Here is a 24,304-nt window from a genome sequence, read left to right on the forward strand (position 1 = left end):
GGTCTGGTGGCGGCCCCGCGGCGGCGGCGGGGGCAGAGGCTGCGGAGCGGCGCGTGGTAGGGGGGGGGGCGATGTCACGCGTGACGTAGCGTGACGTGGCGTGACGTGGCGTGGGGGGACCCCGCGGGGGGGGGGGGGGGGTCGGGGCGCGCGCGGCATCGCTGGGTCCCTGGGGGGGGGGTGGGGGGGTGGGGAGGGGGTCCCGCGTGGGGTGCACGTGGCTGCGGGGCGACTTGGTGACGTAAAGGAGGGGGGGGACCCCCCCTTAGTGACGTAAGGAGGGGGGGACCCCCGTTGGTGAGGTTCTGGAGGGTCCCATGGGGGGGGGTCCCGGGAGGGGTCCCCAAGGTCTGGGGGTCCCCGGGGGTCCCTGAGGTTTAGGGGGGGGCCTGGGGGTTTTGGGGGTCCCCGGGGTTTGGGGGGTCCCTGGGGGTGGGGGTCTCTGGGGGGGGGGTTCCCTGAGTTTGGGGGTCCCCAAGTTCCCCAGGCTTTGGGGGGGTCCCTGAGGGGGGTCCCCAAGGTTTGGGGGGGGCTCGGGGAGGTTTGGGGGTCCCTGGGGGACCCCGAGGTTGAGGGGGGTCGCCAGGGTCTGGGGGTTTTTTGGGTTCCCCGGGGTTTGGGGGGTCCCCGGGGTTTCGGGGGTCTCTGGGGGTTGGGGTCTCGGGGGGGGTCCCTGAGTTTGGGGGTGCCCGGGTTCCCCAGGCTTTGGGGGTCCCAGGGGGTTGGGGGACCCCGATTTGGGGGGGGGGGGATCCGGGGGTCCCCAGCTTTGAGGGTGCTGAGGGGGGTCCCCAGGTTTGGGGGTGCTGGGGGGTCCCCACTTTGGGGTCCCCTCCCACCCTCCCCTCCCCCCCCAGATGCAGGTGCTGCGGTTCTACGTGCGGCCGGGGCCCCCCGGGCGGGTGGGGGGGCCCGGGGGGGGCTCTGGGGGGGCCCCCCCGGGGCTGGGGCTGGGGTCCCCCCTGCGGGCGGCCCGGGCCGTGGAGCCGGGGGTCACCGCTGTCACCTGCGAGCTCTGCTACTACCTGGCCTGGGACGGTACGGGGGGCACGGGGGGACACGGGGGGACACGGGGGGCAGGGGGGGCACGGGGGGACATGGGGGGACATGGGGGGGACACGGGGCAGGGGGACATGGGGGGACACGGGGCAGGGGGGATGTGGGGGGGCAGGGGGGACACGGGGACACGGAGGGACATGGGACGGGGGGAGATGGGGGGACATGGGGGGACAGGGGGCAGGGGGGACGGGGGGACACGGGGGGACACAGGGGGATATGGGGGGGCAGGGGGGACACGGGGACACGGAGGGACATGGGACGGGGGGACATGGGGGGACATGGGGCAGGGGGACATGGGGGGGACACAGGCCAGGGGGGACGGGGGGACGGGGCGACTCAGGGGGAGATGGGGGGACATGGGGCAGGGGGACATGGGGGGACACGGAGACATGAGGGGACATGGGGGGGACATGGGGGGAGAGGGGACACGGGGGGACACAGGGGGGAAAGGGGCACAGGGGGACATGGGGGGACAGGGGGGACAGGGGGGATGTGGGGGGACACAAGGGGACACGGGGGGAGGGGGGACATGGGAGACTTGAGGGGATGTGGGGATTTGGGGACATGGGGGGACACGGGGGGACATGGCGGGGTGGGGGGCCAGGGGGATTTGGGGACATGGGGGACAGACGGGGGACGGGGGCTTTGGGGGGCCCTCGGGGGGGGGCAGTGGGGGTGTTGGGGGTGCGGGGGGTCCCAGCGTTTCGGGGTGCGCAGGGGCGGCCCCCCCCGACGCGGAGGAGGGGCGGATCCTGCGCTGGCTCCTGGGGTCCCCCCTGGGGGCGGGGGAGGAGGTGGCCCCCCAAAGCTTCCTGCGCCCCCACGGCCCCCACCTGCTGCTGGAGATCGGGCCCAGGTACGGGGGGGGCCCGGGGGGGTCCCATGGGGGCTGGGGGGTCCTGGGGGTCCCATGGGTGCTGGGGGGGCTGGGGGGTCCTGGGGGTCCCATGGGTGCTGGGGGTCCCATGGGTGCTGGGGGGTCCTGGGGGTCCCATGGGTGCTGGGGGGCTTGGGAGGGGCCCATGGGGGCTGGGGGGTCCTGGGGGTCCCATGGGTGCTGGGGGTCCTATGGGTGTTGGGGGGGGCTGGGAGTCCCGGGGGTCCCATGGGTGCTGGGGGGCCCGGGGGGTCCCATGGGTGTTGGGGGGCTGGGAGGCCCGGGGGTCCCATGGGTGTTGGGGGGCCCGGGGGTCCCATGGGTGCTGGGGGACTCAGGAGGCGCCCATGGGTGCTGGGGGGGTTGGGGAGCCCGGGGGGGGTGTCCCATGGGTGCTGGGGGACTCGGGGGGTCCTGTGGGTGCTGGGGGTGCCTGGGGGGAGGGGTCCCATGGGTGCTGGAGGGTTCCATGGGTGCTGGGGGGCCCGGGGGGGGGGGGTCCCATGGGTGCTGGGGGTGCCCCATTGGGTGCTGTGGGTGCCCCACCGGGGAGCCCATGGGTCCCCGGGGGGTCCTGTGGGTGCTGTGGGGTGAGGTGGGTGCCCTGTGGGGTCCCATGGGTGCTGGGGGTCCCACGGGTGCTGTGGGTGCCGGCAGGCTGGGGGTCTCCACGGCCGCCTCCACCAACGCCGTCTCCCTCTGCCGGGCGGCCGGGCTGGGCCGCGTCCAGCGCCTGGAGCGCTCCCGCCGCCTCCTGCTGCAGGTGGGCACCGGGGACGGGCGCTGGGGACGTCGGGGCCGTGGGGGGCACTGGGGACTTGGGGGACACTGGGGGCATGGGGGGCATTGGGGACATGGGGGACATGGGGGGCATCGGGGCCATGGGGGGCACTGGGGCCATGGGGGACACTGGGGACTTGGGGGCATCGGGGCCATGGGGGACATTGGGGCCATGGGGGGCACTGGGGACATGGGGGACACTGGGGACATGGGGGGCACTGGGGACATGGGGGACATGGGGGGCATCAGGGCCATGGGGGGCACTGGGGACATGGGGGGCATGGGGGACATGGGGGGCATGGGGGGCATCGGGGACATGGGGGGCACTGGGGACATGGGGGACATTGGGGCCATGGGGGGCATCGGGGACATGGGGGGCACTGGGGACATGGGGGACATGGGGACATGGGGGGCATCGGGGACATGGGGGACATGGGGAGCATCGGGGACATGGGGGGCACTGGGGACATGGGGGACATTGGGGCCATGGGGGGCATCGGGGACATGGGGGGCATCGGGGACATGGGGGGCACTGGGGACATGGGGGACATTGGGGCCATGCGGGGCATCAGGGACATGGGGGGCACTGGGGATACTGGTGGCACCAGGGGCATCGGGGACGTTCGGGGACATTGGGGGACATCAGCTGTTCCGGGGTCCCCCTGTCCCCAGGGGTCCTGTGGTCCCCGTGTCCCTGGGGGTCCCCCTGTCCCTGGCTGTCCCGAGGGTCCCATTGTCCCCGAGGGTCCCGGTGTCCCCGGGGGTCCCCCATCCCCCTCTGTCCCTGGGCTCCCGGTGTCCCCCTGTCCTTGGGCTCCCGGTGTCCCTGGGGGTCCCTCTGTCCCCGTCTGTCCCTGGGCTCCCGGTGTCCCCCTGTCCCCATGGGTCCCAGTGTCCCCAGGGGTCCCCCATCCCTGTCTGTCCCTGGGCTCCCGGTGTCCCCCTGTCTGGGGGTGCCCCCGCGGGGGTCCCTGCCAGGACGGGGGGTGACACAGGTGTCCCCGTCCCCCCCAGTTCGAGGGGCAGCCGCCGGCGGGGGCGGCGGAGCGGCTGGGGCGGGCGCTGCGGGACCCCATGACGGAGCAGCTCTACCCGGAGCCGCTGGCCACCTTCGAGGTCCCCGTGCGCCCCGTCCCTGTCACCACCATCGACGTCCTGCGGGGTGGCCCCCAGGCCCTGGAGCAGGCGGACCGCGAGCTGGGTAGGGGGACGGGGGGGGACGCGGCGGGGACACGGGCGGGACATGGGGGTACTTGGGGACAAGGGGACATTGGGGATGTGGGGCTGCTTGGGGGCATGGGGACATGGGGGGGACATGGGACATAGGGGGGATGTGGGGATACTTGGGGACATGGGGACATGGGGGACATGGGGACGTGGGGCTGCTTGGGGGCATGGGGACATGGGGGCATGGGACATAGGGGGGATGTGGGGGTACTTGGGGACGTGAGGACATGGGGATATGGGGGACATGGGGACGTGGGGCTGCTTGGGGACATGGGGATGTGGGGCTGCTTGGGGACATGGGGACATGAAGACTTGGAGGACATGGGACATGGGGGGGGACATGTGGGGACATGGGGGTACTTGGGGACAAGGGGATGTGGGGGACACGGGGGGGCGGGGGGGATGTGGGGCTGCTTGGGGACATGGGGACACGGAGGACAAGGGGACATGATGACAGGGAGGCCATGAGGACACTTGGGGACAGAGGGTCGTGGGGACACGGGGTGTCCTCCAGGCCCTGGAAGACGCTGGCCACTGGCTGGGTGTGGGTGGAGAGGCCTGGGGGGACATGGGGGGGTGGCGGGGTGTCCCTGGGGACCCTTGGGGACAGTGCTGTCCCCCAGGCCTGGCCTTCGACCCCTGGGACGTGCAGTACTACACCCGCCTCTTCCGCGCCGCCGGCCGCAACCCCACCTCGGTGGAGTGCTTCGACCTGGCCCAGTCCAACAGGTGCCCCCCAGCCCCCCGACCCCCCCAATGCCACCCCATGGCCGTGTCCCCCTGTCCCCCTGTCCCCCATTGACACCACCCCCATGGCCACATCCCCATGTCCCCCATTGACACCACCCCCATGGCCACGTCCCCATGTCCCTCACTGATGCCACCCCATGGCCATGTCCTCCATTGCCACCACCCCCTATGAGCATGTCCCCATGTCCCTCTGATGCCACCCTTCATGACCATGTCCCTGTGTCCCTCATTGATGCCACGCCATGACCATGTCCCCCAGTGACACCACCCCGCCCATGGCCATGTCCCCATGTCCCTCTGTCCCCCATTGACACCGCCCCCATGGCCGTGTCCCCATGTCCCCCATTGATGCCACCCCATGGCCATGTCCCCCCTTGATGCCACCCTCCATGGCCATGTCCCCACGTCCCCCATTGACGCTACCTCCATGACCATGTCCCCATGTCCCCCAGTGACACCACCCCCCATGACCGTGTCCCCATGTCCCTCACTGATGCCACCCCATGACCATGTCCTCCGTTAATGCCACCCAATGGCCATGTCCCCCTGTCCTCCGCTGACACCACCCCCATGGCCATGTCCCCCCTTGATGCCACCCCCCCCATGGCCATGTCCCCCATTGACACCACCTCCATGACTATGTCCCCGTGTCCCTCATTGATGCCACCCCATGGCCATGTCCCCCTGTCCCCCATTGACACCACCCCCATGGCCACGTCCCCATGTCCCCCATTGATGCCACCCCCCATGGCCATGTCCTCCATTGACGCCACCCCATGGCCATGTCCCCCTGTCCCCCATTGACACCACCCCCATGGCCATGTCCCCATGTCCCTCACTGATGCCACCCCATGACCACGTCCTCATGTCCCCCATTGACACCACCCCGCATGACCATGTCCCCATGTCCTCCAATAATGCCACCCCATGGCCGTGTCCCCATGTCCCCCATTGACACCATCCCCCATGACGATGTCCTCTCGGTGATGCTGCCCTCCGTGACCATGTCCCCGTGTCCCCAGCGAGCACAGCCGCCACTGGTTCTTCAAGGGGCGGCTGGTGGTGGACGGGCAGGAGAAGCCGCAGTCGCTCTTCCAGAGCATCATGGGAACCCAGAGCTCCAGCAACCCCAACAACGTCATCAAGTTCTCCGACAACAGCAGGTGGGGCCTGTGGGTGCCCCATGGCGTCAAGGCCAGGGGTCCCTGGGGTGGCTGTCGCCCATGGGTGACCATGGCATCAAGGTTGGAGGGTCCCATCACCCATGGGTGCCCATTGCATGGAGGTTTGGGGGGGCCTATGAGCCATGGGTGATGATGACATGGAGGTTGGGCAGTTCCATCACCCACGGATACCCATGGCGTGGACACTGGGAGACCCCCATCACCCATGGGTGATGATGGCATGGAGGCTGGAAGACCCCCATCGCCCATGGGTGATGATGGCTTCAAGGTTGAGGAGTCCCATCACCCATGGGTGATGATGGCATGGAGGTTGAGGAGCCCCATCATCCATGGGTGCCATGGCACGGAGCTTCGGGGACCCCAGCACCCATGGGTCACTGCACGGCCCTGCCACGGGCGCCGGCGGGGGGTGACGGGTCCCCTGTCCCCACAGCGCCATCCGGGGCGTGCCGGTGACGGCGCTGTGGCCGCGGGACCCGGCCGAGCCGAGCCCTTTTGAGAAGAGGACGACCATCCGGCACGTCATCTTCACCGCCGAGACCCACAACTTCCCCACGGGTCAGCGGGGTTGGGGGGCAGATGGGGGGGGGGTGGGGTAGTTTGGGGAGTGGGCGTGTCCTGATCTGGCACCGCCCCCCCCCAGCTGTGGCCCCCTTCAGCGGGGCGACGACAGGGACAGGGGGCCGGATCCGGGACGTGCAGTGCACCGGCCGCGGTGCCCACGTCATCGCCGGCACCGCTGGGTACAGCTTCGGCAACCTGCTCATCCCCGGTGAGGCCCTCGGGACCCCCCCACCCCCTTCGGGACCCCCAAACAGGACCCCCCCCCCCCCAGACATTCCTCTGGGGAGCCCCCAACCCCCCAGCGACCCCCCCAATACCCCTGGGACCCCCTGAGACCTCCTGGGACCCCCCAGTAGCCCAGGGAGCCCCCACAACCCCCAGGAACCCCAATACCCCAGGGACCCCCCCAAACATCCCCCCAGGACCCCCCAAACCCCTGAGACCCTCTGAACCCCCTTGCCATCCCCCAACACCCTATGCCCCCCCAAGGCCCCCCAATACCCCTGGGACCCCCCAATACCCCTGGGACCCCCCTAAACCCCCCCGGACTCCCAAACCCCCTTGGACTCCCCCAACTCCCCCTGGGGCTCCCCAGTAGCCCTGGGAGCCCCCAGATCCCCCCGGACCCCAGGGACCCCCCAAACCATCCCCGTGGGACCCCCCAAACCCCTGAGAACCCCTGACGCCCCCCCCCCCCAGGACCCCCTCAAGTCCTCCCAGACCCCCCAATATCCCCAGGACCCAAGCCCCACCCCCCAAGGCCCCCCAATATCTCTGAGACCCCCCAAGACCAACGATACCCCAGGGACCCCCCCCCACCCCCCCCAGGATCCCCCACCCCCCCCAATCCCTTAGACCCCCCTGCAACCCCCGGACACCCCCCAAAACTCCCCAGGACCCCCCAAAACCTCACTGAACCCCCCAAAACCTCCTCCGGTTCCCCCCAAACTTGGGGTCCCCCCACCCCTGGGACCCCCCTAAGCTCCAACCCTGGGGTCCCCCGGCCCCTCCCCCCCCAGGCTACGAGCTGCCCTGGGAAGACGGGGCGCAGCCGTACCCCAAATCCTTCGCCCGCCCCCTGGAAATCGCCATCGGGGCCAGCGATGGCGCCAGCGACTACGGCAACAAATTCGGGGAGCCCGTGCTGGCCGGTGAGCGGGGACCCCTCTGGGGACGCTTGGGGACCCCTGGGGACATCTGGGGACCTTCAGGGATGCTCAAAGACCTCTGTGGTCTTGGGGACCCTCAGGGACAGCTTGGGGACATTTGGGGACCTTCCGATGACACTCAAAGACCGCCATGGTCTTGGGGACCCTTGGGGACACCCTACAGCTTTGGGGACCCCTTGGGGACATTTGGGGACCTTCTGATGACAGTCAAAGATCTCGGTGGTCTTGGGGACCCCTGGGGACATTTGTGGACCCTTCAGGGATGCTCAAAGACCTCTGTGGTCTTGGGGACCCTTGGGGACATTTGGGGACCTTCTGATGACAGTCAAAGACCTCCATGGTCTTGGGGACCCTTGGGGACACCCTACGACCTCGGGGACCCATGGGGACATTTGGGGATGCTCCAGGGACACCTAAAGATCCTGGAGACTCTTGGGGACACCCCATGGCCTTGGGGACCCCAGGGATGTTCAGGAACCCTCTGGGTGACACCATGGTCTTGGGGACCTTTGGGACATTTTGGCGACCCTCTAGGTGACACCCAAAGACCTCCATGATCTTGGGGACCCTTGGGGACATCTCACTGCCTTGGGCACCTCTGGGACATTTGGGGACCCTCCAGGGACACCCAAAGACCTCCATGGCCTTGGGGACCCTTGGGGACACCCTATGGCCTTGGGGACACCGTGCTGCCTTGGGGACTCTTGGGGACATTTAAAGACCTTTCTTGGAGACCTCCATGGCCTTGGGGACCCCCCCGGGGAGGGGGGTGGTGCCACGCGGGGGGTGGCTTTGGGGTGGCAGGGAGGTGACGCTGTGGGGTGTCCCCAGGCTTCGCCCGCTCCTTCGGGCAGGTGCTGCCGGGGGGGCAGCGGCGGGAGTGGATCAAGCCCATCATGTTCAGCGGGGGCATCGGCGCCATCGAGGACGAGCACGTCCGCAAGGAGCCCCCCGAACCCGGTGAGACCCCCCGGCACCCCCAGAGCCCCCCGGGACCCCCACATCCCCGTGGGAGCCCCAAACTTCCCCCCAAATCCCTGTGGGACCCCCTCCCCAGGACCCCCAAATCCTTATGGGAGCCCCAGACTTCCCCCGGGACCCCCAACCCCCCCATGGGACCCCCAAACTTCCCCCGGGACCCCCAACCCCCCCATGGAACCCCCAGACCCCCCCTGGAACCCCCAAATCCCTATGGGAGCCCCAAACTTCCCCTGGGACCCCCCAACCCCCCCATGGGACCCCCAGACCCCCCTGGAACCCCCAAACCCCCATGGGACCCCCAAACTCCCCCTGGAACCCCCAAACCCCCATGGGAGCCCCAAACTTCCCCCGGGACCCCCAACCCCCCCATGGGACCCCCAACCCCCCAGGACCCCCAAATTCCCCATAGCCCCTCCCTGACACCCCCAAATCACCCCTTATGCACCTCCACCACCCCTGGGACCCCCAAATTGCTCCCCGTCCCCCCCAACACCCCCAAATGCCCCTCAGCTCCCCCCATCACCCCAGGACCCCCAAATCCCCCCAGACCCCCCCATCACCCCTGGGACCCCCAAATCCCCCCCTTCCCTCAAGACCCTCAGGCTCCCTGGGGGGGTCCGGGAGTGTCCCCCATGTGTCCCCCATGTGTCCCCCATGTGTCACCCATGTGTCCCCCCCCCCAGGGATGCTGGTGGTGAAAGTGGGGGGCCCCGTCTACCGCATCGGCGTCGGCGGGGGGGCCGCCTCCTCCATCCAGGTAAGGGGGTGCCTGGGGGGGATCCCGGGGGTCCGGGGCGGGTGTCCCCACGCTGTCCCCACCCCGTGTCCCCAGGTGCAGGGGGACAACGCGGAGGAGCGGGACGCGGGGGCGGTGCAGCGGGGGGACGCCGAGATGGAGCAGAAGATGAACCGGGTGCTGCGGGGCTGCATCGAGAGCGGCGGGGGGAACCCCGTCTGCAGCATCCACGACCAGGGGGCTGGCGGCAACGGTACGGGGACACGGGGACACGGGGGGACACGGGGGGACGGGGGGACACGGGGACATGGGGGGACACGGGGGGACATAGGGACATGGGGGGCACGGGGACACGGGGGGACACGGGGATGTGAGATGACAACCACCCCATCTGCAGCATCCACCGTCATGGGGCTGGTGGCAACGGTACGGGGACACGGGGACACAGGGACATGGGGGAGAGGGGGACATGGGGGGACACAGGGGGACAGGGGGACATGGGGACACGGGGACATGGGGACACACGGGGATGTGAGATGACAACCACCCTATCTGCAGCATCCACCATCATGGGGCTGGTGGCAATGGTATAGGGACATGGGGACACGGGGGGACACGGGGACACGGGGGGACACGGGGGGACGGGGGGACACGGGGACATGGGGGGACACGGGGGGACATAGGGACATGGGGGGCACGGGGACACGGGGGGACACGGGGATGTGAGATGACAACCACCCCATCTGCAGCATCCACCGTCATGGGGCTGGTGACAATGGCATGGGGACATGGGGGACACAGGGACATGGGGGACATGAGGACACAGGGGGACACGGGGACATGGGGGGACACAGGGACAGGGGGTCACAGGGACATGGGGGACACGGGGAGATGGGGACGTGACAACCTCATCTGCACCATCCATGACCGGGGGAGGCCAGGGGCAACGGTACAGGGACATGGGGGGACACGGGGGGACACGGGGGGACGGGGAGGCACGTGGGGGTGTCCCCAGCGTCCCTGTCACCGCTGTCCCCAGGGAACGTCCTGAAGGAGCTCAGCGAGCCGGCGGGGGCCGTCATCTACGCCAGCCGCTTCCAGGTACCGGCACCCCCACCCACGGGACCCCCCCACCCACGGGACCCCCACCCATGGGACCCCCCCACCCACGGGACCCCCCACCCACGGGACCCCCACCCATGGGACCCCCCACCCACGGGACCCCCCACCCACGGGACCCCCGTGGTGCCCCGTCCCTGGCACCTCCTGCCCCCAGGGACCCCCCAGGACCCCTGTCCCCACGGAGCCCCCCAGACCCCCAACGCCCCCCTGCCCCCGCTGTCCCCCCAGTGCCCCCTGTCCCCCCCCGGTGTCCCCCTGGTGTCACTTGTCCCCTTGGTGCCTTCCGGCGCCCCCTGCCCCCTTGGTGCCCCCCACCCCCTGCTGCCCCTTGTCCCCCCGGTGTCCCCTGGTGCCACTTGTGCCCCCCAGTGCCCCCCAGTGCCCTTTGTTCCCCCCAGTGCCCGTGGTGCCCCTTGTGTCCCCGCTGTCCCCCGCTGCCACTTGTCCCCCCAATGCCCCATGACCCCCGGTGCCCCCCGCCCCCTTGGTGCCCCCCACCCCCCCGGTTCCCCCCGTCGCCCCCCCGCGTGCCCCCCGCCGCGGTGACCCGGCTGGTGGCAGCGAGGGGACCCGACGCTGAGCGTGCTGGAGCTGTGGGGCGCCGAGTACCAGGAGTCCAACGCGCTGCTGGTGCGGCCGCCCCGGCTGGGGCTGCTGCGGCGCCTGGCCGCCCGCGAGCGCTGTCCCCTCTGCGTGGTGGGGACCGTCACCGGGGACGGGCGGGTAAGGGGGCGCGGGGGACGGGGGGGGGTGGAGGGGTGCAGGGGCGTGGGGGACACCGTGGGGACATGGGGTCATGCGATGTGGGGAGATGGAGGACATGGGGACGTGGGATGTGGGGACATGGGGACATGGGGACATGGAGGACATGGGGACGTGGGATGTGGGGACATGGGGACATGGAGGACATGGGGACGTGGGATGTGGGGACATGGGGACCTGTGACATAGGGGTGCAGGGACGTGGGGGGGGACATGGGGACATGGGGACATGGAGGACATGGGGACATGGGAACATGGGATGTGGGGACATGGGGACATGGGGACATGGAGCACATGGAGGACATGGGGATGTGGGATGTGGGGACATGGGGACGTGGGATGTGAGGACATGGGGACATGGGGACATGGGGACATGGAGGACATGGGGACATGGGGACGTGGGATGTGGGGACATGGGGACATGGAGGACATGGGGACGTGGGATGTGGGGACATGGGGACATGGAGGACATGGGGACATGGGGACATGGGGACATGGGGATGTGGGATGTGGGGACATGGGGACATGGAGGACATGGGGACATGGGGACATGGAGGACATGGAGGACATGGGGATGTGGGATGTGGGGACATGGGGACCTGTGACATAGGGATGCAGGGACGTGGGGGACACCGTGGGGACATGGAGGACGTGGGGATGTGGGGACATGGGGACGTGGGATGTGGGGACATGGAGGACAAGGGGACCTGTGACACAGGGATGCAGGGATGTGGGGACACTGTGGGGACGTGGGACATGGGAATGTGGGGAGATGGGGACACAGGGACATGGGACATAGGGGTGCAGGGACGTGGGGGACACCATGGGGATGTGGGGACTTGGGAATGTGGGGCGCGCGACACAGGAATGTGGGGACGTGGGGACTTGGGGACCTGGGGACTTGGGGACCTGGAGACATGGGACATGGGCACGTGGGACGTGGGGACGTGGGGGACACAGCGACACAGGGGGCCATGGGGCCCGGCCACAGGGACCTGGGGGGACCTGGGGAGATTGAGGGACACGGGGAGGTCCCCGGGGGTGGCTTTTGGGGGTCCCTGTCGGCCGAGGGGAGTTTTGGGGGGTCCTTTTGGGGTCCCTGGGTACCAGGAAGGTCCCGGGGGGGGGGGAGGTTGGGGGTCCCCTGGCCCTGCTGAGCCTCCACCCCCCCAGATCGTGCTGGTGGATGACCTGGAGGCGCCGGTGCCCGAGGGGGGGTCCCACGAGGGGCTGCCCACCCCTGTCAACCTGGAGCTCGAGTGGGTGCTGGGCAAGATGCCCCGCAAGGTGAGGGGGGGGGGGGGCGGGGGGACCCCCCCCAGTGGGGATGGGGACCCTCCCAATTGGGAATGGAGACACCCAACGGAGGTGGGGACCCCCATGATAATGGGGACGCCCCCGATGGGGACAGCCCAGTTGGGAATGGAGACGCCCAAAGGGGATGGGGACCTCCATGATGATGGGACCCCCCCCAAAAAGGGACACACACCCCCCCCCAGTGGGGGTGGGGACACCCAGGTTGGGAACGGGGACCCCCATGATAGGGACACCCCGATGGGAATGGGACACCCCTCAGTGGTGATGGGAACCCCCATGATGATGGGGAACCCCCAATGGAGACACCCAATGGGGATGGGGACACCCCAGTAGGAATGGGGACCCCCATGATGATGGGGACCCCCCAATGGAGACACCCAATGGAGATGGGGACCCCCCCCCCAGTTGGGAATGGGGACACCCAATGGGGATGAGGACCCCCGTGATGATGGGGACACCACAATGGGGATGGGGACACCCCAGTAGGAAGGGGGACACGCATGATGACGGGGACACGCATGATGACACGGACACCCCAATGGAAACACCCAACGGAGATGGGGACCCCCCCCCCCAGTTGGGAATGGGGACCCCCCAGTTGGGAATGGGGACACCCAATGGGGATGGGGACCCCCCCCAGTTGGGAATGGGGACACCCAATGGGGATGAGGACCCCCATGATGATGGGGACACCACAATGGAGACACCCAATGGAGGTGGGGACCCCCATGATGATGGGGACACCCAACGGGGATGGGGACACCCCAGTGGGGATGGGGACCACCCAATGGGGATGGGGACCCCCATGATGATGGGGACACCCAACGGGGATGGGGACACCCCAGTGGGGATGGGGACCACCCAATGGGGATGGGGACACCCAACGGGGATGGGGACCCCCATGATGATGGGGACCCCCCAATGGAGACACCCAATGGAGATGGGGACCCCCCCCCCAGTTGGGAATGGGGACACCCAATGGGGATGAGGACCCCCGTGATGATGGGGACCACCCAATGGGGATGGGGACCCCCATGATGATGGGGACACCCAATGGGGATGGGGACACCCCAGTGGGGACGGGGACCACCCAATGGGGATGGGGACACCCAACGGGGATGGAGACACCCCAGTGGGGATGGGGACCCCCATGGTGATGGGGACACCCAGTGGGGATGGGGACCCCCAACGGGGATGGGGACCCCCATGATGATGGGGACCCCCATGGTGATGGGGACCCCCATGGTGATGGGACCCCCATCCCCCCGTGCCCCCCAGGAGTTCGTGCTGCAGCGGGTGCCCCCCACCCTGCGCCCGCTGGCGCTGCCCCCGGGGCTGTCGGTGCGGCAGGCGCTGGAGCGGGTCCTGCGGCTCCCGGCCGTGGCCAGCAAGCGCTACCTCACCAACAAGGTACCCGCGTCCCCCTGTGTCCCCCCGTGTCCCCAACCCTGGCCGTGGGCCCCCTGCCCCCCTGCGCCTGCATCCCTGGTGGCCGTGGGCCCCTCCGTGTCCCCGATCCCTTCCGTGTCCCCAATCGCTTCCGTGTCCCCAGTCTCTTCCGTGTCCCCAACCCACTTAGTGGCTGCCGTCCCCTCCGTGTCCCCGATCCCCTCCGTGTCACCAGTCCCCTCCATGTCCCCACCCCACTTGGTGGCCACGGTCCCCTCCATGTCCCCGATCCCCTCTGTGCCACCAATCCCTTCCGTGTCACCAGTCCCTCTCTGTGTCACCAGTCCCTCTCCGTGGCACCAATCCTCCTCCATGTCCCTGATGTCCCCCATGTCCCCCACCCCATGTCCCTCCATGACGTGTCCCGCTCCGTGTCCCCCCAGTCAATACCGCTCCCTGGGAAATGTCCCTGCCCATGTCCCTGTCCCCCCAGGACACGACCCATCCGTGTCCCCAACCCTCTCCCCCCCAAACTTGTCCCCATGGCCACCTCCCAGCCCCTGTCCCCCACTGACGCCGCTGTCCCCGGGGCAGGTGGACCGCTCGGTGACGGGGCTGGTGGCCCAGCAGCAGTGCGTGGGGCCCCTGCACACACCGCTGGCCGACGTGGCCGTGGTGGCCCTGTCCCACTTTGACACGGTGGGGGCGGCCACGGCGCTGGGTGAGCAGCCCATCAAGGGCCTGCTGGATCCAGCCGCTGGCGCCCGCCTGGCCCTCACCGAGGCCCTCACCAACCTCGTCTTCGCCCGCATCACTGACCTCCGCGTGAGTACTGTGCCACCGCCAGCGCGCCGATGCCACGGCACGGCCGTGGGGTCGCTACGGGAGCAGTGGCGTGGCTTTGGCATGTCCATGGGATGGCCGTGCTATGGGGGAACATGCCGCCGCCGCGGCAAGGCCGTGGTATGGCTACGGGAGCACTGACGTGGTGATGGCACGGCTGCGGCATGGCGATGCCACGGGGACCGTGCCACCGCCACGGCACGGCTACGGGAGCAATGACACGGCCGTGGCATGGCTACAGGGTGGCCACACCATGGTACAGTGGCTGTATCACGGCCGTGGAAACCGTGCCACTGCCATGGCCTTGCCACGCCAGGACCGTGACGTAGCTACAAGATGGGGCAATGGGGCCGTGGCCACAGGTACCACAGCCTGGCCAAGGGGGCCGTGGCACGGCCATGGCATGGCCAAAGGGGATCACGGCGTGGCCGCGGCATGGCCGGGGGGGGAGCACCACGGTGTGGGCACAGCCCAGCCAAGGGGAACCATGGCATGGCTGTGGCACGGCCAAAGGGGACCATGGCGTGGCCATGGCGTGGCCAAGGGGGACTATGGTGGGGCCAAGGCATGGCCATGGAGGACCATGGCATGGCCACGGCACAGCCAAAGGGACCATGGCGTGGCCATAGGGGACCACCACGGTGTAGGCACAGCCCAGCCGAGCGGGCCCACGGCACGGCCACGGCACAGCTATGGGGCATGAGGCTACGGGGTGCTCACCACGGCCACAGGGGCCACGTCATTGTCACGCCGGGGCCGTGCCATGGCTACAGGGGCCACGGCGGGGTCACGTCATGGCCGTGGGAGCCACCAGGACCACATCACTGCCATGGGGGCCAAGCCGTTGTCACCAGGGCCACGTCCTGGTCACAGGGGCCATGGCACGGCCACGGGCACCATGTCATGGCCAAGCCGTGGCCATTGAGTGCCACAGCCAGGGGGTGGGAGGTGACGGGGGAGGTTGGGGGGCCCGGGGGGCAATTTGGGGTGGCAGGAGGGGGCTGGGACATGCGGTGGCGCTGACCTGTCCCTTCCCCCCCTTGTCCTGTGTCCTTTTGTGTCCCCTTTGTTCCCCGCATCCCCGTGTTCCCCCTCCGTGGCCCTGGTGTCTCCCCATCCCCCGTGTCCCCGTCCTCTCCGTGTCCCCCGCGTCCCCGTGTCCCCGTCCTCTCCGTGTCCCCCGTGTCCCCAGGACGTGAAGTGCTCGGGGAACTGGATGTGGGGGGCGAAGACGGGGGCGGAGGGGGGGGCGCTGGTGGCGGCGTGCGAGGGGCTGGTGGGGCTCCTGCACCGCCTGGGCGTGGCCATCGATGGGGGCAAGGACTCGCTCAGCATGGCCGCCCGCGTCGGCACTGAAACCGTCCTGGCACCCGGTGAGTCCCGCTGCCGGGGCGGGGGGGGGGCGGGTGCTGCTGGCGGGGGGTCACGGGGGACACGGCCACCGTCGTGGCAGAGGAACCCAGGGGTGTCCCCACCGGGAGGATGGGTGATGGTGCCACCACCACCACCACCACCACCGTGATGGGTCACGGGTGTCACTGCGCCAGGACCCATGGGTGCCACCACCACCGTGATGGGTCACGGGTGACCCTGTGCTAGGACCCATGGGTGCCACCACCACCGTGATGGGTCACGGGTGTCACTGCGCCAGGACCCATGGGTGCCACCACCACCGTGATGGGTCACGGGTGTCACTGCGCCAGGACCCATGGGTGCCACCACCACCGTGATGGGTCACGGGTGGCCCTGTGCTAGGACCCATGGGTGCCACCACAACCATGATGGGTCATGGGTGCCACCGCCATGGCGCTGTGACCCGTAGGTGCCACCCCCCCCTGCTCCTGGCCATGGGTGCCCCACTGTGACCCCCCCCAGCCCCCCGGTGGCCCCCCATGACCCCTTGACCCCGCCCCAGGCACCCTGGTGGTCTCGGCCTACGCCGTCTGCCCTGACGTCACGGCCACCGTCACCCCTGACCTCAAGTGTCCTGAGGGCAAAGGTCAGTGACCCCGGCGGGTTTTGGGGTGCCCTGGGGGGTGGGCTGAACCCGGGGGGGGGATGGGGTGCCCTTAGGGAGCCAGAACCACCCCCACGGGGGTTTTGGGGTGCCCTTAGGGAGCCAGGACCACCCGCACGGGGGTTTTGGGGTGCCCTGGGGGGTTTGGGGTGCCCTTAGGGAGCCAGGACCACCCCCACAGGGGTTTTGGGGTGCCCTGGGTGCTGCTGTGACCCCCACAGGGGTTTTGGGGTGCCCTGGGGGTTTTGGGGTGCCCTTAGGGAGCCACGACCACCCCTATAGGGGTTCTGGGGTGCCCTGGGTGCTGCTGTGATCCCCATAGGGGTTTTGGGGTGCTGTGAACCCCAAGGGGCTTTTGGGGTGCCCTTAAGGAGCCAGGACCACCCGCACGGGGGTTTTGGGGTGCCCTGGGGGGTTTTGGGGTGCCCTGGGGGTGGGCTGGGATCCCTGGGTGCATTTTGGGGTGCTTACAGGGGGTTGGGACCCTCCATGGGATTTTGGGGTGCCCCTGGGGGTTTTAGGGTCGCGAGGTGGGGTGGTGACACCCTGGGGACATTTTGGGGTGCTGTGACCCCTGGGAGGGGTCGGGGTGCCTTTGGGGTGCTGTAACCCCCCCCCCCCGGATTTTGGGGTCCCCCAGGAGCCCTGCTGTGGGTGCAGCTGAGCCCGGGGCGGCACCGGTTGGGGGGCAGCGCCCTGGCCCAGGTCTTCTCCCAGTTGGGGGACGCCTGCCCCGACCTGGAGGACCCCGAGGTCCTGGCCGCCGCCTTCCGCGTCACCCAGCGCCTCATCGAAGGTGGGTGCTGCGGGGCGGGGACCCCCCCCTGGTGGGGACCCCCCCCCCCCCCCGGTGGGGACCCCCCGGGAGGTTGGGGGGGCTGGGTGGGAGGATCTGGGGGAAAAGGGGAGCCTGGGGGGAGCGGGGGGGGGGGGGATTTGGGGTGAAAGGGGTTTTGGGGTGCGGGGGGAGATTTGGGGGGTGGGGGGATTTGGGGTGCAGGGGGAGATTTGGGGTGCAGGGGGACTGGGGTGAAAGGGATTTTGGGGTGCGGGGGGGAGATGTGGGGTGCAGTGGGGATTTGGGGTGCAGGGGGGAGATTTGGGGGGTGGGGGGATTTGGGGTGCAGGGGGATTTGGGGTGAAAGGGATTTTGGGGTGCAGGGGAGGAGATTTGGGGGGTGGGGGGATTTGGGGTGCAGGGGGGAGATTTGGGGTGCAGGGGGACTGGGGTGAAAGGGGTTTTGGGGTGCAGGGGGGCAGATGTGGGGTGCACTGGGGATTTGGGGTGCGGGGGGGAGATTTGGGGGTGGGGGGATTTGGGGGAAAGGGATTTTGGGGTGCAGGGGGGAGATTTGGGGGTGGGGGGATTTGGGGTGAAAGGGGTTTTGGGGTGCAGGGGAAGGGATTTGGGGGGTGGGGGGATTTGGGGTGCAGGGGGGATTTGGGGTGCAGGGGGACTGGGGTGAAAGGGGTTTTGGGGTGCAGGGGGGAGATGTGGGGTGCAGTGGGGATTTGGGGTGCAGGGGGGAGATTTGGGGTATGGGGGGATTTGGGGTGCGGGGGGAGATTTGGGGTGTGGTGGGATTTGGGGTGCAGGGGGATTTGGGGGGAAAGGGATTTTGGGGTGCAGGGGGGAGATGTGGGGGGTGGGGGGCATTGGGGTGCGGGGGGATTTGGGGTGCAGGGGAGGAGATGTTGGGGGTGGCGGGGATTTGGGGTGCGGGGGAGGAGATGTGGGGTGCAGTGGGGATTTGGGGTGCAGGGGAGGAGATGTGGGGGGTGGGGGGATTTGGGGTGAAAGGGGTTTTGGGGTGCAGGGGAGGGGATGTGGGGTGCAGCGGGACTGGGGGGGCAGAGGGATTTGGGGTGTGGTGGGATTCGGGGTGCAGGAGGGGAGCGGGGGGGACGCGTGCGGATTGGGGTGCGGGGGGACCTGGGGTGGTGACGCGGTCCGAGCCCGGGGTTGGGGTCCGCTGGAGCTGGGGCGACGCGGGGCGACGCGGGGTGACGCGGGGGCGGGGCCTGCCGCTGCGCCCCAGAGCGGGGGCTGAGCGCGGGCCATGACGTGAGCGACGGGGGGCTACTGGGCTGCCTGCTGGAGATGGCCTTCGCCGGCAACTGCGGCCTCCGGGTGGACATGGCCACCGTCCCCCGCGACGCCTCTCGTGAGTCACCGTCACCCCCCCCGGGACCCCCTGGGGCCACCCCGGGGCCACCCCCCCCTCCCCCCCCCCCCGCGAACCTTCCCATCTTGGGGAACCCCCGGGGAATCCTCACCTCCCCGTGTCCCCACGTCCTCTTGTTCCCCGCGTCCGCGTGTCCCGTGTCCCCACGTCCCCCCCGTCCCCTCTGTGTCATGGCCCCAAGCCCCCATGTCCCCATGTCCCCATGTTCCCTATGTCCCATGTCCCCACGTCCCACGTCCCCCTGTCCCCAGGTCGCATATCCACATGTCCCCATGGTCCTATGTCCCCTATGTCCCTTGTCCCCACGTCCCCCATCCCCACAACCCCAAGTCCCCATGTCCCCATGTCCAATGTCCCCATGTCCCCGCATCCCCATGTCCCCATGTCCTCGTGATCCCATGTCCCCATTATCGCATGTCCCCGTGTCCCCGTGTCCCCATGTCCTCATGTCCCTATGCCCCTGTGTCCTCATGTCCCCATGTCCCCATGTCCCCATGTCCTCGTGATCCCATGTCCCCATTATCGCATGTCCCCATGTCCCCGTGTCCCCATGTCCTCATGTCCCCATGCCCCCGTGTCCTCATGTCCCCATGTCCCCATGTCCCCATGTCCTCGTGATCCCATGTCCCCATTATCGCATGTCCCCATGTCCCCGTGTCCCCATGTCCTCATGTCCCTATGCCCCCGTGTCCTCATGTCCCCATGTCCCCATGTCCCCACATCCCCCTTATCCCATGTCCCCGTTATCCCATGTCCCCATGTCCCCCCTATTCTCATGTCGTCATGTCCCTATGTCCCCATGTCCCCACATCCCCATTATCCCAAGTCCCCATGTCCCCACATCCCCATGTCCCCATGTCCCCGTTATCCCATGTCCCCATGTCCCCGTTATCCCATGTCCCCATGTCTCCATGTCCCCACATCTCCATGTCCCCACGTCCCCGTGTCTCTGTGTCCCCGTGTCCCCGTGTCCCCATGTCCCCACATCCCCACATCCCCACGTCCCCACGTCTCCATGTCCCCACATCCCTGTGTCCCCACGTCCCCATGTCCCCGTTATCCCATGTCCCCACGTCCCCGTGTCCCCATGTCCCCGTGTCCCCGTGTCCCCACATCCCATACCTCCATGTCTGATGTCCCATGTCACCGTCTCCCCCCCCCGCGTCCCTCGTCCCCGCAGCGCTGGCCGTGCTGTTCGCGGAGGAGCCGGGGCTGGTGCTGGAGGTGCCGGTGGCCACCAGCGTGGACGTCTGCCGCCGCTACCAGGAGGCCGGCGTGCGCTGCGTCCCCATTGGCCACAGCGGCCCCTACGGGCCCGACGCCATGGTGAGGGGACGCGGGGACACGGGGGTGGCAGAGGGCCCTGGCTGGCCCTGTGGGCACGGGAGGTGACCGAGGATGTGGACCTGCAGGTGTGTCCCCATGGTGTCCTGCTGGGACAGGAGGTGGCCATGGCCGTGTCCCCATGGCCGTGTCCCCATGGCCGTGTCCCCATGGTGTCCTGCTGGGACAGGAGGTGGCCATGGCCGTGTCCCCATGGCCGTGTCCCCATGGCCGTGTCCCCATGGTGTCCTGCTGGGACAGGAGGTGGCCATGGCCGTGTCCCCATGGCCGTGTCCCCATGGCCGTGTCCCCATGGTGTCCTGCTGGGACAGGAGGTGGCCATGGCCGTGTCCCCATGGCCGTGTCCCCATGGCCGTGTCCCCATGGTGTCCTGCTGGGACAGGAGGTGGCCATGGCCGTGTCCCTGTGTCCTGCTGTGGGTGTGGATGGCAGTGACCACAGTGATGGCTGTGGTGGTGGCCATGTCCCCATGTGCCCTCACCGTCCCCGTGTCCCCGTGGCAGGTCCAGGGGGTGGTGGCCGTGTCCCTCACCGTCCCCGTGTCCCCGTGGCAGGTCCAGGGGGTGGTGGCCGTGTCCCTCACCGTCCCCGTGTCCCCGTGGCAGGTCCAGGGGGTGGTGGCCGTGTCCCTCAGCGTCCCCGTGTCCCCGTGGCAGGTCCAGGGGGTGGTGGCCATGTCCCTCACCGTCCCCGTGTCCCCGTGGCAGGTCCAGGTGGTGGTGGCGGGCGCCTCTGTGCTGTCCGAGCCCGTGGGGGACCTGCGGGGGCTCTGGGAGGAGACCAGCTTCCGGCTGGAGCGGGAGCAGGCGGCCGCGGACTGCGTGGCCCAGGAGGAGGCCGGGCTGCGCCGGCGCCAGGGACCCACCTTCACCCTCACCTTCGACCCCCTGGAGGAGCCCCCCCTGCTCCGGCACATGGGTGAGGGGTGGGGGGACCTGGGGGGCCGGGAGGTCACGGGGGGAGGTGGGGTGGTGGGGGGCTGGGGGGTCGTGGGGGGGCCATGGGGGTCTGAGGGATCGTGGGGGGCTGGGGGGATGATGGGGGGGATCATGGGGGGACCATGGGGGGCTGGGGGGGTCTGAAGGATCATGGGGGACGTGGGGGGATCATGGGGGGGGGGTGGGGAGCCATGGGGGGCGGGGAGGTCACGGGGGGAGGTGGGGTGGTGGGGGGCTGGGGGGTCGTGGGGGGGCCATGGGGGTCTGAGGGATCGTGGGGGGCTGGGGAGAGATGGGGGGCTGGGGGATCAATGGGCCCCAGGGGATCCTGGGGGGTTCGGGGGGGATCGGGGGGGCCGCAGGGGGACGGAGGGGTGACCCCGGTGTCCCCAGAGCTGCCGGGGCCGCGGGTGGCCGTGCTGCGGGAGGAGGGCAGCAACGGGGACCGGGAGATGGCGGCCGCCTTCGTCATGGCCGGCTTCCAGGTGAGGGACCCCGGCGTCCGGGGGGGACCCCCACCCCCGCATCGGGGGGCCGGGGGGGGGCCGGGGGTCGGTGACGCGGGGGCCGGGGTGTCCCCAGGTGTGGGACGTGACGACGGAGGACCTGTGCTCGGGCTCCGCCACCCTCGACGGCTTCCGGGGCCTCGTCTTCGTCGGGGGGTTCAGCTACGCCGACGTCCTGGGCTCCGCCAAGGGTGAGAATTTGGGGGGTCCCCCCCCCCCTTTCACACCTGGGGGCGGTTTGGGGGGGCCCCAGGGGGCTCCGTACCCCCACATGGGGGGGTTTTGGGGTGCCCCCGGGTTTGGGGTGCCCCCGGGTTTGGGGTGTCCCTGGTTTTGGGGTGTCCCTGTGTCAGGGAGCCCTGGGTTAGGGTGTCCCTGGTTTTGGGGTGTCCCTGGTTTTGGGGTGCTGCTGGGTTTGGGGTGTCCCTGTGTCAGGGTGCCCTGGTTTGGGGGGGCCCCCGGTTTTGGGGTGTCCCTGGTTTTGGGGTGTCCCTGTGTCAGGGTGCCCTGGGTTAGGGTGTCCCTGGTTTTGGGGTGCTGCTGGGTTTGGGGTGTCCCTGGTTTTGGGGTGTTCATGGTTTTGGGGTGTCCCTGTGTCAGGGTGCCCTGGGTTAGGGTGTCCCTGGTTTTGGGGTGCCCCTGGTTTTGGGGTGCCCCTGTTTGTAGGTGCCCCTGGTTTGGGGGTCCTGGGTGTTGGGGGATGCTGGGGGGCTGGGTGGGGGGGTCCCCATTTTGGGGGTACCCGGGTTTGGGGGTGCTGGGGTGCAGGTTTGGGGGTGCTGGGTGTGGGGGTGCCCCTGGTTTGGGGGTGCTGGATGCTGCGTGTTGGGGGCGTCAGGGTGCTGGGTGCGGGGGTCCCCGTTTGGGGGGGTGCCCCTGGTTTGGGGGTGTTGGGGTGCCTGGATTGGGGGTGTTGGGGTGCCCATTTTGGGGGTGCTGGGCGCTGGGGTGCCCAGTTTGGGGGTGCCCCTGGTTTGGGGGTGCTGGATGCTGGATGTTGGGGATCTTGGGGTGCTGGGTGCGGGGGTCCCCGTTTTGGGGGGTTGCCCCTGGTTTGGGGGTGTTGGGGTGCCCAGTTTGGGGGTGCTGGGCGCTGGGGTGCCCATTTTGGGGGTGCCCCTGGATTGGGCGTGTTGGGGCACCCATTTTGGGGGTGCTGGGGTGCCCAGTTTGGGGGTGCTGGGCGCTGGGGTGCCCAGTTTGGGGGCACTGGGGTGCCCAGTTTGGGGGCGCCCCTGGTTTGGGGGAGTTGTGGTGCCTGGATTGGGGGTGTTGGGGTGCCCATTTTGGGGGTGCTGGGCGCTGGGGTGCCCAGTTTGGGGGTGCCCCTGGTTTGGGGGGGGGGGGGGGGGGCCGGGTGTGGGGTTGGGGGTGCTGGATGTGAAGACCCCCATTTTGGGGCGGGGGGGGGGAGGGGGCGCCCCTGATTTGGGGGTCCCCCAGTGCTGGCTGTTGGCGATGCCGGGGTGCTGTTTGGGGGGGGGGTCCCCAGTTTGGGGGTGCCCTGACCCCCCCCCCCCGACCCCCTCCCCCCAGGCTGGGCGGCCGCCGTGCGCTTCAACCCGCGGGCGCGGGGGACCCTGGAAAGCTTCCGCCGGCGCCCCGACACCTTCAGCCTGGGGGTCTGCAACGGCTGCCAGCTGCTGGCCCTGCTGGGCTGGGTCGGGCCCCCCCCGGTGGGTGCTGGGGGGGGGCACCCATGGGGGGGGGGGGGCACCCATGGGGGTTGTTGGCCTGGGGGGGGATCCCTTGGGAGGGGGTCCTGGGAATCTCATGGGGGGGGGGGCTATGGAGGGGGTGGCACCCATGGGGGGGGGTCCTTGGGGGGGGGGGGGGGGGGTCTCATGGGGGGGGTGCTCACCCATGGGGGATGTTGTCCCGGGGGGGAGGGGTCCTTGGGTGGGGGGTCCCATGGGGGAGGTGTCACCCATGGGAGGGGGCCCTGGGGTGGGGTGGGGGTCCCTATGGGGGGGTGTCACCCATGGGTGGTGCTGTCCCTTGGGGGGGGGGGTAACCCATGGGTGTCCCATGGCGGGGGGCATCACCTATGGGTGATTTTGTCCCGGGGGGGGGGTGTCCTGTGGGAGGGGGTCCCGGGGGGCGGGGGGAGATCCCATGGGTGGGGGTCCCATGGGGGGGGGGGGGGGAAGGATCCCATGGGGGGAGGGTCCCATGGGGGGAAGGGTCCCATGGGGGGGTCCCATGGGGTGGGGGGGGTGTCCCTGGGTGGGGGAAGGGCACCCCCCCGGGTGTCAGGGTCCCCGGGGGCGGGCGGTGACGCTGTGGGGCGCAGAGGAGGGGGCCCCCCCCGCCGTGGCGCTGAGCCCCAACCTGTCGGGGCGCTTCGAGTCGCGGTTCGTGGCCGTGCGCGTGGAGCCGGGGCCGGCGCTGATGCTGCGGGGGATGGCGGGCGCCTGCCTGGGCGTCTGGGTGGCCCACGGGGAAGGTGGGTGCGGGGGGGCACTGGGAGCTCTGGGGGCACTGGGAGCTCTGGGGGCATGGGGAGCACTGGGGGCACTGGGAGCTCTGGGGGCACTGGGAGCACTGGGAGCAC

General features: G+C 69.7%; 1 protein-coding gene across 1 annotated transcript in view; it reads left to right on the forward strand.

Moving 5' to 3' along the window:
• The window catches only part of PFAS (phosphoribosylformylglycinamidine synthase), a 28,067-nt gene continuing 3,763 nt past the window's right edge, over positions 1-24,304 (forward strand). Inside the window, exons 1-28 of the mRNA XM_087777760.1 lie at positions 1-56; positions 858-1,038; positions 1,777-1,915; positions 2,594-2,699; positions 3,731-3,917; positions 4,567-4,672; positions 5,716-5,856; positions 6,311-6,435; positions 6,521-6,649; positions 7,461-7,592; positions 8,442-8,570; positions 9,275-9,348; positions 9,424-9,580; positions 10,367-10,428; positions 11,011-11,172; positions 12,384-12,497; positions 13,806-13,937; positions 14,511-14,741; positions 15,952-16,132; positions 16,675-16,758; positions 17,417-17,572; positions 18,816-18,941; positions 20,143-20,288; positions 21,014-21,224; positions 21,638-21,729; positions 21,827-21,941; positions 23,287-23,426; positions 24,007-24,196. Coding sequence (XP_087633886.1) covers positions 858-1,038; positions 1,777-1,915; positions 2,594-2,699; positions 3,731-3,917; positions 4,567-4,672; positions 5,716-5,856; positions 6,311-6,435; positions 6,521-6,649; positions 7,461-7,592; positions 8,442-8,570; positions 9,275-9,348; positions 9,424-9,580; positions 10,367-10,428; positions 11,011-11,172; positions 12,384-12,497; positions 13,806-13,937; positions 14,511-14,741; positions 15,952-16,132; positions 16,675-16,758; positions 17,417-17,572; positions 18,816-18,941; positions 20,143-20,288; positions 21,014-21,224; positions 21,638-21,729; positions 21,827-21,941; positions 23,287-23,426; positions 24,007-24,196 — 3,748 coding nt within the window. The 5' untranslated portion in view covers positions 1-56. The remainder of the gene's footprint in view (positions 57-857; positions 1,039-1,776; positions 1,916-2,593; positions 2,700-3,730; positions 3,918-4,566; positions 4,673-5,715; positions 5,857-6,310; positions 6,436-6,520; positions 6,650-7,460; positions 7,593-8,441; positions 8,571-9,274; positions 9,349-9,423; positions 9,581-10,366; positions 10,429-11,010; positions 11,173-12,383; positions 12,498-13,805; positions 13,938-14,510; positions 14,742-15,951; positions 16,133-16,674; positions 16,759-17,416; positions 17,573-18,815; positions 18,942-20,142; positions 20,289-21,013; positions 21,225-21,637; positions 21,730-21,826; positions 21,942-23,286; positions 23,427-24,006; positions 24,197-24,304) is intronic.

The sequence above is a fragment of the Nipponia nippon genome, unplaced genomic scaffold (assembly GCF_047370975.1).
Source record: "Nipponia nippon isolate SJK-2023a ecotype South Korea unplaced genomic scaffold, ASM4737097v1 scaffold_41, whole genome shotgun sequence".
In the NCBI taxonomy this organism is placed as follows: Eukaryota; Metazoa; Chordata; class Aves; order Pelecaniformes; family Threskiornithidae; genus Nipponia; species Nipponia nippon.